This window comes from Corvus kubaryi, unplaced genomic scaffold (genome assembly GCF_017639235.1).
Source record: "Corvus kubaryi isolate FWS band 111438036 unplaced genomic scaffold, C.kubaryi_AGA036_p1.0 37334, whole genome shotgun sequence".
Lineage (NCBI taxonomy): Eukaryota > Metazoa > Chordata > Aves > Passeriformes > Corvidae > Corvus > Corvus kubaryi.
In genome coordinates, this window is record NW_024581108.1 from 4160067 (window position 1) to 4173266 (window position 13200).

The following is a 13200-nucleotide window of genomic DNA, read 5'->3' on the forward strand; positions in this document are numbered from 1 at the left end:
ACAGTAGGGTGTGAACAATAATGCAAAATGATAGCGAGAATGTCAGGGGCCGTTCTTTGTTGTGTCATTCATGCTGTCTTCCTTTTTCCATGAAGCGCATGAATATTTCACATATCTGCATCCTCATCCTCTATTCTTCTTGACTAATTTTCAGACTGTCTGAATTTGCATTTCACATGGTAGCTGATTAGGAGATGCCGAATGCAGCAGCGAAGCCTCAGCAGGCGGTTTCCATGGTGACCTTCAGCAGGATTTTAATGATGATACCACTAGTGGTTCGTTGAAGTTGGCCTGCCTGCAGGGCTACTTCGCTGCAGCTAAGTGTGAAGTTGGAGATGTGGATTCCCAGCCAAGGGGCAAATATCAAAGTCTGGCCCAGATAGAAGGTCTTAGAGTTTGGGTGGGGAGAGACATTCCAGCTTTTCCTTATATCTGTATAGGTTTTTTGTTTTGCAAACCACATGCAAACCACAACGTGTTACTTCCTATTTATTTCAAAGCAGACATGTACTTCTGCACCTTGGATAAGCCAGTTATCTGCAAAATACATGTAAGTTATTTTAAAGATAATGAGAGAATCAGAGCTATTATAGGTGTTAAGATAGGTAAGAAAACAGTTTCTTAAAAGAAGCCATCAGTTATGGAAACTGTAATGGGAATATTTTTTATGTTCTGCTCTGAAGACTTGTGTCTTCACTAAGGTACGTGGAACACATACATTGACCATTTTTAGCTTGTATGAAAAAATACTGTGCTGGCATGAACTGTAAAAAAGAGAAACAAGTGTTATCTGTCATATTAGGATACTGTCCTAAATGTTTCACCTGTACTGGAAATATAGATGTCAAACCTTTAACCAGGTCAGAAGGACACTCAGTGAGCAGTAAAGATCAGGGCTCACTGAAGAGTAAAACCCACTTCATTTTTTATGAAAAAGAATTTTCTGAAACAAAAACTTCACGGAGTGTTGCTCTGTGCATCCTCTAATATAGGAGTGTAAGTACTTTCATTATGAATTACAAGACAAGTACTTTTTCAAGAAAATTTTTTAAGTAAATTTTAGTGAGTTTTAAGTTGTGACATTTTTTCTAAGTTTTGAAACCTCTGTAGCAGTAACATGTTAGTAATTGTGTCACATCTTTGTCATCAGAGAACAGTGTGACAAAGATGCACCTTTAGATGGACAGATGGGTAATATTTTTAAAAACCTTTGATTAGAAATTCTAATAATCTGAGATGCATTTTCACAAACTATTGCTTCAGTGGTAGACAAGAGCCAAGATTTTCAAATGCTTGGTAACTGTGGATATCTCAATTTTTTAATATCCCTTAAAAACATCTGGTATTCAGAGTGAGTACTCAGCATTTACTGAAAGCTGTTCTGCTTTAGGGAATTCAAAGCTGGGGCTCTCTTGCCACCTCCAATCAATACTCTTAAAATCATGTCAGCTAATAGCAGTATCACATTGCTTTCATGATGAAGTTTTAAAATCTTCCCTTTGATTGAGGTGCATTTCTTCTAAAGTCCATTGCCAACCTCCAACCCAGATGTGAAAGCAGAAGGAGCCAGCAGGTCCACAGTGGTAGTGTTAGTTGCCAGCAGGTCTTGAGAAAAGCACTCAGAAAAGGCTTCAAGAAGGTCTTCTATTCAGACTAAGAATGGTTTTGTGGGTGGTTTTTTTTATCCAAAATTCCCTATATGAAAATTTCTCTGTTTCAGCTGGCTAACAATGCAAAGCACTTGCCTGTAATATTTCTGTCTTTCCCCCCTCCTCCTGACTTGAGTGATAATTATTTATTTCATAGCTGAAAAACCTGCTAATGCTAAAGGAAGTATGTCCCACTGCTCCAGTGTCAGGCTAAGCTCCAGGCTAAAGACAGTCACTGTGCTAAGTGCACAGAGGAGGTTAAGAACAATGAGCAGACAAAGAAGTTTGCAGCTTGGGGATGCAACAGGAGGTCCCTCTGGCTCAGTCATGAGTCTGCTCTGCCTCTTGGCCAGTCTGTGCCAGGTAGTAAAAAATTATTTCTATCTCTAATGATAGTCTGATTTTAGAATCCCAGTGCCTCTTCCCGTGACACTGGTGAGCTTTTCTGATACACTGGAAATTTTATTGGTACTAGAGGGGCTGACAGATGGATTTCAGGTTTATTGAAATGAATATTCCTGTAGGAGTAAAGGATTAGTGCTATCACCAAGTATTAGCTTCCAGTGTGGTCCCTCCCAGTTTCAGTCCTGAAAGAATGTCTTCCCGTGTAACTTTTAATCCTGTTTAGCAGAATCAGTTCACCTTCTTCCAAGGGTTTGCTGTTCAGTTACAAGGCTCAAGAGAGTGCAGCAATTTTGAAATTACTCAGCAATCTGCACTATTGTTGTGTAGTGTCCCAGGCATAGTCAGCTCAGCGTTCCTGCCTTACCTGTGAGATTCTGCACCTGCCAAGGAAGGAAGGGCACAGAGATACTGCAGTAACTGCAGTGACCACCATTTAAAGAGGTCTGTGACAAGGCTTCTCAAGTGCTTCACAGGTCAATTTCTTGAAGATCTGTTTCTGCTGCTCTACAAACAGTAAAGTATTGATAAACAGCTAGTAAAAAAAGGAGAAAGAATACTCTTGCTTCCCCTCTGATGCTGACTTTGTAGATTTCAACCCTTCAAGGTCCTTTATGAAGACTATTCACTGTATGCAGTTCTGTTGAACAGATGGAAGTCTTCACAGAGAAAGATAAATGTACACATTCAGGATTAGATGTATTTTGCAGATAAATTACACCTGTATTCTCTTCACAAAATGTTTGCTTATTTGACTGTAATTTCAGGCTTGATGGTGTTGGATGTTCTTCAGTCTTCCCTGTTTTCTGTGCAGGCTGTTTGAAGTGTTGCATGGCAAGCTGCTCATCTCTGCTTATCCTGTGCCTCCTGCTTCCCCTGTGTCCCACCTGTTTCTTCTGCAGGCGATTGTTTTGCTTGCATGTTTGTATTACATGCTGGCAATTATTATTTCTTACAGTAGCTAATGATTTCCAGCATTCTATTCTTCAAATGTTTGGGATTTATTGCAGGCTAATAGTTTTTATTGTCACTGGCATTGTATTTTATTTATTGACTGCCAGAAGCAATATGATGGCTTTTATAACTCCATTAGTCAGAATATACTTAATGTATTTAAGATTCAAATAGCAAGTCTGGTACAGATTATTTTGATTTAATGTGTTTCTTTTCAATCCAGCAATCTGACCACTATCTTCAGAATTATCTCACTTTTAAATATTGAGCTTTTCTTGCTTTAAAATGGGATGTCTAATGGCATTGTTTTTTATATTGTTTAGTACAAAAAATCTGTACGTCATGTACAGTTTTATCTGCAAGGGCGAATGGACAAAGCTTTATATAGTGGTATGCAGGGCTTCTTCTTTAACTTCAGGAAGTCTTATTCCCATGCATTTAAATTAATCTTCTGAAAAGTGAAAGGAGTATAATTATAATTTAAAATCCTTCTTGTTCTTTTTATAAAAAGCAGGAAGGAATCTCTCCGATGGCAGGTTTGAAGAGGCAGCCTATGTTACTTTTGAATAATGAGGATGATGAGGTCGTTCTGTGTTAGTTGCAATAATGACAGATTCTTTTCAATAATCCTACCTAGTAGTACTGGCTGGGAGACAAAACCAAATTTGATATATTGCCATAGAAGACTGGATCACAATGTGTTTGTTGGAGTGTCCTCCCCCTCCCTCCTCACCTGTCCCCAGTGCTATAAGGAGGTCCAGGAGGATTTGGCAAAGCTACTTTGGAAGATCTTCAGAGTTGGTTGTTTTTGCAAAGCATTGTAAACGTTTTAGTAAGTTGGTATGAAAGAGGTATGTTCCACATTGAAAAATGCTTAGGAGATGCACACAATTTAAAATAGATGCCCTATCAGAAGGTTATCCATACAATATATTAAGTTCTAATGTCATAAATTCTTAGGCATATCAGTGGAAGGAGAAAAGCCTGCAACTGTCTGTCAGTTTGTGAAGGCAAAGAAAAGTATCCAGGTGATGTGGAAGCTCTTTGTTGTTGATGCTGAATATGTGCATTAAGAACATCCAGTAGGTTATGGTGTTTCTGGAAACATGGGGTTTTCTGGTCATAGTGATTGGTTTTTACCAGGTAGAGGCTTTTGTGAGCATATTTGTTAATTATGTGCTTCTTTACATAAAGAACACTACAAACAATCTAATCCTAACATATTGGGATGTAGGCCAAAGCTTATTTATTCCAGTATCATGTCCTCAGCAGTGGACAAGTGGAGTAACAGGGCCAGCACAATGTGGTACTCCCCCAAAATACTTTCCCAGCTTCCAGTTTTAATTTCAGATATTTCCTCAAGGGTGGAGTCCTTATAACAGATAGCCCTCAGTGGGTTTAATTTGTTCCGTGGCTGAATGAATATGTGTGTATTGGTAGCTCCTGGCAGCAGGAGGTTCTGGGGGTTAACTGTGTGTTAGATGGAGCACCACTGCCTTTTGTTTCTTGGCACCTGTCAGGCAGAAATGCCATTTATTGCTGGCTAACTCCTGTATCGGGACTGAATGAGCAAAGCAGCCCTCGTTTACCTTCGCTCCGTGCTCCTTTCAGTCTTCTGGGCTTTGCAGGCACAGCTCTCCAGAAACTGGGGGAAGTGTCTATAAATTATGTGGGATTGGACTAAATGCATGTCTAAAGTTGTATGTTGAAAGGATTAGAACTTGAACTTGCTCATCAGTTGTTCTGGACAGCAGTGCAAAATGTAGAAATGAGGGGAGTGTGTTGCATATGTGTTTGCATAGAGCTGCGTGCAGTGTGTGAGCAGAGAGGGAGGGCTGCCTGTGTGCTTGTGCAGAGTCGCTGTTTGGCTAATTTTTGCCCGTTGTATTAATTTGAATTTGATAATGCACAAATCCTGCTTGTAAGAAGGCCAACGCTCCTGTCATGTTCTCTCCCTCTCCTAGCTGCGACAATTAGTTAATATGTGCATCAACCCGGATCCGGAGAAGCGCCCAGACATCACCTACGTGTACGATGTAGCGAAACGTATGCACGCACACACTGCCAGCAGCTAAGCAGCCTCAGAGCCGGAGCAAGGAGCAGCAACAACCAAGTGCTTTAAATAAATCATCCCACCTCTCCGTGTGTGGTACACAAATGTAATTATTTGAAGCCTACTGTTGTGCTTTGAATTGTAAACCAATCTATATACAAGCTTTGTTGTTTTCTGTTTATTCCTGGGTTTTGTATTTTTTACTAACTTGCAGTTGTACAACAGGTTTAAGTATGTAAAGCTTAATTTTAAGATGCCATGAACTGCTGTTTCCATGTTAGTGGGTTCAAGTATACTTCTGTAATAACAAAATTGTATTCAGTTGGGCCTCAGTTCTAAAACACAGTTGCACTTTTGCACATGATACAGATATTAGGCTTGTTATCAAGAAGCAAAATGTCTGGATCTCTCACCTTTTTAGTAATTTATGGAAAGTATGAATCAGCACAGTTTATTTTAATCTTTCTTCCAAAAGGAACATAATTATTACAGGAGCTTATTGTATTTTATATTGAATCGTAGTTCGCAGTTCCTGCTGTAAGAGTAGACAAGTGATAGAATTAGTTCTCTGCTTGCCAAATGCAGTGGAAAAATAGTTTCAGGAAAAATTGTCATGATTAAATTTTTGTAACATCCCTTTTTGTTTTGTTATTCTCTCATAATACACATAAAACATTTGCTGGAGGTTTTCTGGGAAAATTTAAGGTGTTGATTCAGCAATCGGGTAGTTTTCAATAGACTTGTGCAGCACTGCCCTGGGGCAATGGGAGTCTGCATAGTTCAGTCTTAAAACCATGCAGATGCTTCTTGTAGCAAATAGGTTCTTTTGAGGCTGTCATTTGAGCAGGTCTGATTAAAAGATGTGAGCTTTAAGTTACAACTTCCCAACTGTTTGTGTATATGTCACTGTTTGTAGATTTTTGTGTTTAAAATAATTTGAGTGACCTTACAGTATATTTAAATTTTAATTTTTTTTTCTAAATACAGAAATCTTTTGGTAAAGATATAATAGTCTAGTATAACACAGATTGTATTCTACGTAAAGATACGATTTTTGTATTCTGTATCCTGAGACTTAGTTTTATATTTAGCAGAAGTAAATTATGGCTTTTATGTTTAAGAGAAAGTTGCCACGCCTTAATTTGGGAAATAATTAATATACGCAAACTGTCTTACAGATACTTTATTAGTTGAAAAGGAAATGCTGAATATTTTTGTTATACCTTAGTGCCTTTTGGGATATGCTTATATAATATTTTCATTGTTAAGGAAGGAATGTGTCTTGTTTTTAAATGTGGTAAAAATGGAGAGTGAAATGAAATTTCTTGAGTTTCAAGACTGAACTTTTTTTACAGAACTGTCAAAACGTAATTATTATCAGTGATAGTAGCTAAGGAGCTGTTACTGTCAGTTAAGTCTTTTTCTTTATGTGAGTAAAAAGTTAGTTGAAATAAAAGCAGCAGTATGTACATACACATATAGGTTCTAGATGCAGTCACATCCCTGCATGCTCAGATTTTTTTTTTTTTTGCTTGTTTGTTTTTCTGTGCAGCTGTAATTTTTATTTGATATAAGTCTCAAAGAGTAAAAATCCATCTGTGGAGTTTGTGTTCAAGGCAGGTCAGGGTTGTTTTCAGTTTTGTATTTTTTAGAACTACAAATACTACGAAAATTGTGTTTGGTAAAAAAATGGGAGTTTCTAAATGGTGTATGTGCCAGATCACCAGCTTATCTTAATACATATTTTTTAAATTTTTGCTTCCAGATCCTGTAGGACAAATTCTATGAAACCGTAGTTTTCCTTCCCACTTCTGTGTGCACTTAATCTTATAGGACTTCAGTGGAACAATTTGTTGGAAAGAAGTATTTGAGAAACTTTGGTTTGTGTTTAGCAACCTCCATAGATTTGTTTTCATTTATTAAATGGTTATATAATTTAAAACATGATTGTTATATTCTATAAAAATGTTTCATATGTCATAGAATGAAATTTTTGTATTGGAAAAGGCAGCACAATATTTGCTTGACTGCCAGAATTAGCTCTAAATATGCACAAGTACTCAATTTTTTTTCTGAAATGTGCTGGAACATTTAAAAATCACTGAAACACCCCCACAAACCCCATGCAGGCTGTTTGTATCTAATATTATGCATAAAGTATTGAATGTTTTCTGAAAGAAACTGCTGCTAGAAATCCCTCCCCTGGAAGGGAATGTTGAGTAAAAGAATCATGAGTTAAGAGTTAGCAACTGAGCATACTTAAGCGTTTAAGTTTTTTTAGCAGTGTGAGGGTTTTTTTAGTATTTATGATTAAATCTTGTGCTGAGAAAAAGAAACAGTGGTTCCTGATTTAAAATCTGTGGAATGAATGGTGCAGATAACTCTGGTACCAAACTCTGTAATTAAAAAGCCAATGTGGGTTAATAGAATTTGCGTACATATGTGGGGATTGTAGAATCTCTCCCTAAAGTAAAGTACCTGGTAACATACAAAAATGGTAAGTCTGTTATAACACTCCAGTGTATGCTATGTGCTTATAAAATATTTTCTTTATAAACCACCATTCAATTTTTCCTATGTTGATGATGACATTTAGCACTATTTGTTTTAAGCTACGGCATTTTGTGTTTATTTGCTTTAAAGAGAACATGTTACATTTCTACCCCAAATGTACCCAAATGGCTCCTCCTTTTATTTCAGTAATGCTCCAGTATTAACTTGAGTCAGGAGTGAACTTTGTGCTTTACATTGCATAAAACCTCCTTTGTCTTGAAAGCTCCCCTGCTGTTCAGTAGTCCAGTAGAAATAAAACATACAGATATTAAATATAATGTAAAAATTATATTGCATCTATGATATTTTTTCAAACTTTTCCTTTTTAGAGAGAGAGAGATATATTACAATAGATGCTACCTATCTTGTGGACAACTTACTGCTTCCAGTAGTTGATTCTAGGTGAGATTTCTTGACTGTAACAAAAGACAGTACATTAAAAAAAAATTATTTTTGCATTATTTATTAAAGAATTATCTAAAATACTACATCCAATACATTGTGTGTTTTAAACTAAGATTTAAAACTAAATTTAAAATTATTTTCAAGCCATATGAGAAGATGTGATAAAGCATAAAAATAACAAAGAGCTCCCATTATGGCCCCGGTCCTGTGAGCTCTTGTTTATATTTAGGCTGGTTCTTCTGTAATTTCAGTAATTTTGAGTGAACCACATCTACACACACGAATAAACAGCAATCAGTAGGGCAGATAGAAATGATGTGCTCAGCTCACTTGTTGTACTCTCTGCATGTCACTGGTTTGGTAGCAGGGAATAATGTGGGTTTTTTCCCTGTTCTGTTGCACTCCTAATGATCCAGCTCCCAAATGTATGAGCAGGCAATAGAAGTGTGTTGTCTTTTTGTAATGAGCAGAAACTTTAAAAACATGCCAGTATAGCAGAAGATGAAATGCAGTATTAGAAGTGTCTGAGAAGGCTGGTGTTTTATTCATGCTCATGATTAAGAAAGCCGTAGAGTGAAATTCTTGACAGAGGCTTGGAAATGGAGAAGAACTTTTATGCCAGTGGTTCTCAGATACCTCTGAATGGGACCCAAAATCGCAGTGATGTTTGTTTGAAGCAATCTGTTTGCTTAATCTCTTCTCTTTGCTATTATGCAGAGTGGTGAGAATCTTAACAGCTGACTTGGAATGCTGGTGAATGCTGCATTGGCTGTGTGAGCTGGTAGGAACAGGAGGTGATGTGAGGGAGAGTCAGTGAAGGCCTTCAGGTCTTGTTTTGTGAAGACATAAAGGTCTGGATGGCAGAGGTCAAATCACTGTTTTTCCATAAGTTTTAGTAGTGTTTAATAGTCTTTATCTACTTCAACAGTCAACATTTTCCCTACTCAGCTGTATCCCCACATTATCTAACCAGTGTCAGTGTTGGTCTTACGAATTTCTGGTCTCTGGCTTGGTCTGGATGAGTAAATCTTTCTGGCAAGGAGGGAAATAGAGGTGCCAACCCTGCCTCGTGGGGTGCTACTTATGTTTCTGAACATGACTGAACTATAGATGTTTAGGGTTGTTTTTCAAACTTTATTCTGTTCTCTGAACCTTTATGCCCTTCTCTGGTGCTTTTAAAAAAGTGTTTTCCATTCCTATTCACTGCTAAAGTTCTGTGACTGCTGTTTTCTGCTTCTGCCTTGTCAGTCCTGTTGTTAGCCCTACCCTCTTCCTGATTTGAAGTCCTCTGTGTCTAGTTTTCCTAGTGGTCATTAGTTTGCATCTTTCTTTGTGACTTTGCTAAAATCAACCCATTTTTGTCTTCTCAAATTTTATCCCTCCCCATGGGCAAGCCCAGTTCTTCTCCCCTGATCAGTACTTAACTCCATTGTTCTTCATTCTGTTTTTCCAGCCCAATGCCTGCTATTTCTCATTTTAGACGGATTTTCTCACTGCTTCAATCATTCCCATGACCTTGTCTTTACTAAATACTGTTCACTTTATTATCTCTCATTTCTAAATTCCCTTTCTCTGATCACTACCTGCTCTGTTTCAGCTTATCTGTCTTTCTCTCTCCTCTACCCTGTCACTCACTCCTTTTGGGATCTCCAGTCTATTAACCTTTTTGACTCCCTCATCTTCACCGCTGCCTCCTTCCTTCACTGGCCTCACTTCTTTTGACTCACTGGTCTCTATTTTTATCTGTCTGCTTCTCTGTACATGGTTTCTTTGGTTGCTTCTCACATTGCCCTGTCTCCATTCCTCCCTTCAGACATATTCTCTTGTAATTTCTTAATTTCCATTCCAGCCTTTCTGAATGTCTGAAGAGTGTGTCAGCACAACACAGCTTCAGATTCAGCTTTGCCTTACCTGCTTTAGTCCTCTTCCCAAATGGACTTTTTAACCACTTTTATCTCACCTTTTTTTTTTCCTTGTTGAGCTTGCTTGAAGATTTGCTGTTCATTTTAGTTCTCCATTCATTCTTGATACAAAATCTTCAATCCTGATTTTTTTGCCTGACAAGATCCTCTTCAAAGTTGTTTTTTATTCTCAGGATCTGTTTCTGAACTGCACTTTTCTGTCCCTTAACTATACACATTTTTCCATTTTTATTTCTGTATCTTTTATGCCTCATTCTTTTCCTTGAATTACTTCTTCCTTCACTAGCAACCAAGTTTCTCTTTCATCTGTCTTTAAGGGGGTGGCACCCATCATCCTCACTGTTTCTGGTTTTTAGTACTTTGCCCTTTTTTCCTCCCTCTCATCTAATTTCATTTTCCTGAACACCCTCTTGCCAGTTTGTTTTTGGATTTTTTTATGTTACACTTTATTTCAATGCCCCAAAAATCCAGTGCTTCTCCCCCCTAGTCCAGTTCTCCCATGGTTCTATCTCCAGATTATTCCTTTAGTATCCAGCCAGCCTCAGACCTGTTCAGATTCAAAGATATAATTTTTTATTTCTGACTCCCTCTCGACTATTTTCTAACATCTGTGACAATTTTGCTTGCCTGTTTTCCAAGGCCACAACCTTTCTATCTCTGACACTTCTCCCATGCCTGCGTATCAAGTGTCTCAGAGTTAGATGTACCAGAATCCAGCCCTCTTCACTATCTGTTCTTTCTTATCTTTTATCTTCACTGATTTAACCTCTGTGTCATTTTGACTTCTTTTCTCCCTTCAAAGTACCAAAACTGACGGGACTAAACTGTCATTGGGCTTTCACTGTTTTGTGTGCTGAAGAAGGAACTCCACGAAATTACTACTTGTTTGGTGTTTTAAAGAGACCTGAATCCCACAAATCTGGTCTTATGTCAGTACTGTAGAGTTGGAATAGGTTGTTTCTCCAAGTACTTCAAAAGTCCTTGAATTTGGGCCTTGTGTTTTCTGTCATTTCAGATAAAGAGATGTTTCCCTTAATTGCTTTGTATTTCTGTGTGTAACTGTCTTGTCTTGTTCCTGCACGTACAGCTAACGGTTGTTTTCTTATGATAGCAACTTGATTTCAGTGCTTTTAATTATTGCTTGAAATAAGAATGTGACTAAGAGCTTCCCTGGCTGGACCCAGTGTTGGGCACAATGCTTCCCTCTGTTCCTGTGCCACCCAGACTCTCCAGTGTAGGACTGAGCTCAGTACTCTGCTGCTTCTCTACCCATGCTGCCCTAATACAAAGCCAAACCAAGCCTGCCTCTGTGGTGGGTGCATGATCTGACTTCACACTTCCAGCAGGCTTTCAGAGGTGGAAGGTTGTGTGTTTGCAGAGATTCACTGTTGGTTAAATTGTCTGACCTTTGACTGTTCATAGTTATCCTCAGTTATGTTGAGATGGAGAAACAAAAATCTCTGTAAAACTGCGAAGTTTGGTGTTTTGGAACTGGGGGGTGTAGAGCTGAATGTTGGATTTGGTGTGGTTATACACACATTTATTGACTTTTTATTTGCACCAGAGTAATTATTTTGTTTTAGAGGATCAGTTGTTTGCTGGCACAAAAAAAATTTCTAGTACTTTTCAGGTTTTATATTTATTCCTTGTTGCTTGTTTGTATCACATTATGCAGCTAGTTCTTCTACTGCTTCCTCTGTGATGGGTGTAGGCCTTACATCGTTTGTCTAATTGCAATTTTCTGTCATACGGAATTAAAAATATGAAATTACAGGTACATTCAGTCTTTCCTGCTAGTTCCACTTGCTTTTCATTTAAACCCTAGCAATAGAAAGAGGTCTCAAGCAGGAAGATAAAACAGATGTTTTGGGGTTCCTTACTTCTTTGCCAGCTCCCAGCCCCTCATTCTCTGGCTTCCCTGAGACACTTGCAGGGAATACAGCACTGCCAGTGTATCGAGGGCCAATAGAAACTTTCTCAGTGTGGACAGGAAATCTCCCAGTTCAAAATGACTAGAAATATATTTGGTATTGCTATACAGCAGGTAATTGCAAATGTGTAAAGAACAATTTAAAAAAATCTGCTGTTATGAAAAGAATTTTAAATCACACAAAGGCCTTTTGTTGTGGTGTTGGTGTTCTTCTGTACTCTCAATTTGCTGTTTGTTTCTTTGATTTCAGTCATGCTGGACTGTTGTAAAGATGATCATTAAAGATGAGTATTGTTTTTCTGTCGGGAGCGAGGAAAACAGGAGGCATTCACTGATTTGTTTGGATTTGGCTGCTGATTGTGCTTGAAGCAAATTTTATAATCATTCAGATTGGAAAGGACCTTGAGAGAAGTCTCTAGTCCACCTTCCTGCTGAGAGCAGGGTCAGTGCTGAGTTCAGAGCAGGGCTTAGGGCTTCAGCAAGATTTAGGAAACCCGTGGGAAGGGCGCTTGTGCCGCTTCTGTGGGCAGCCTGCTCCAGTGCCTCACTGTAAACCTTGTTTGCCTTGCGTGCAGTCAGAAACTCCTCAGTTACAAGTTACAGGCCGTTCTTTGTTCTTCTGCCACTCCTCAAATGTTCTTTATATTGCAGAAAAGGTAAGTCAAGTGTTGGGACAAAGAGAGAAGTTAGGATGTTTTATTTTTTGAGAACTTGTTGTTGCTAACAAATATGTTCGTGTAGTACTTCTGCATCCTGTATGACGTGTACACCGTATTCGTTTGCAACTCGAGTGTAAAATAAAACTTTTGGCAGTAAAACTTGATACAGAAGTTTTGTGGTGTTTATGGCCTGGATTTTCTCAATTGTTACCTTTCAAATCTGCTGTTTCCTGGCAGATAACAGTTGTGCCCACTGTGGTGAAGCAGGGAAGTTGGGATCCTGAACATAACTCAGTGCTTCTGTTCTCTAGAGCCTGCTTTGGGGAAGGGAGCTTATCACTGGGGATGGGATGGAAGGGAAGGAAGCCAACAGCTGTCAGATGACTGCTGGTTATGGGACTGCTACTTTAAACTCTCAAGTGTTGGTGGAAACTGAAATTTGAGGAGGAAAGTGAGTGGAGCAAGGCAGCTTTTAGAGCAGTAGGGTTTTTTCCTTAAGTTTTGCCCTGTATTAAATGAGAACTCAGAACTTGAAACTTCTGACAACAAACTTCTTGGGAGCAAATAAAGAATATGATAAATAGATTGTTTCAAATTTGTGAAATTCTTTGAGGAAACAATTTCTGCAAACCAAGAATAATTTCTTGATGTTATAAAATATCATTTAACAGTT

At 38.3% G+C, this 13200-nt stretch overlaps 1 protein-coding gene across 4 annotated transcripts in view; it reads left to right on the forward strand.

Annotated features, from left to right (window-relative positions):
* The window catches only part of NEK7 (NIMA related kinase 7), a 70252-nt gene extending 57561 nt beyond the window's left edge, over positions 1-12691 (forward strand). For 3 of the 4 annotated variants that reach the window (XM_042029924.1, XM_042029921.1, XM_042029923.1), the window contains one exon: positions 4970-12691. In XM_042029924.1, coding sequence (XP_041885858.1) covers positions 4970-5080 — 111 coding nt within the window. In that variant the 3' untranslated portion in view covers positions 5081-12691. The remainder of the gene's footprint in view (positions 1-4969) is intronic. The other variant, XR_006016385.1, reaches the window with a different exon arrangement.
* Positions 12692-13200: the final 509 nt, after the last annotated feature.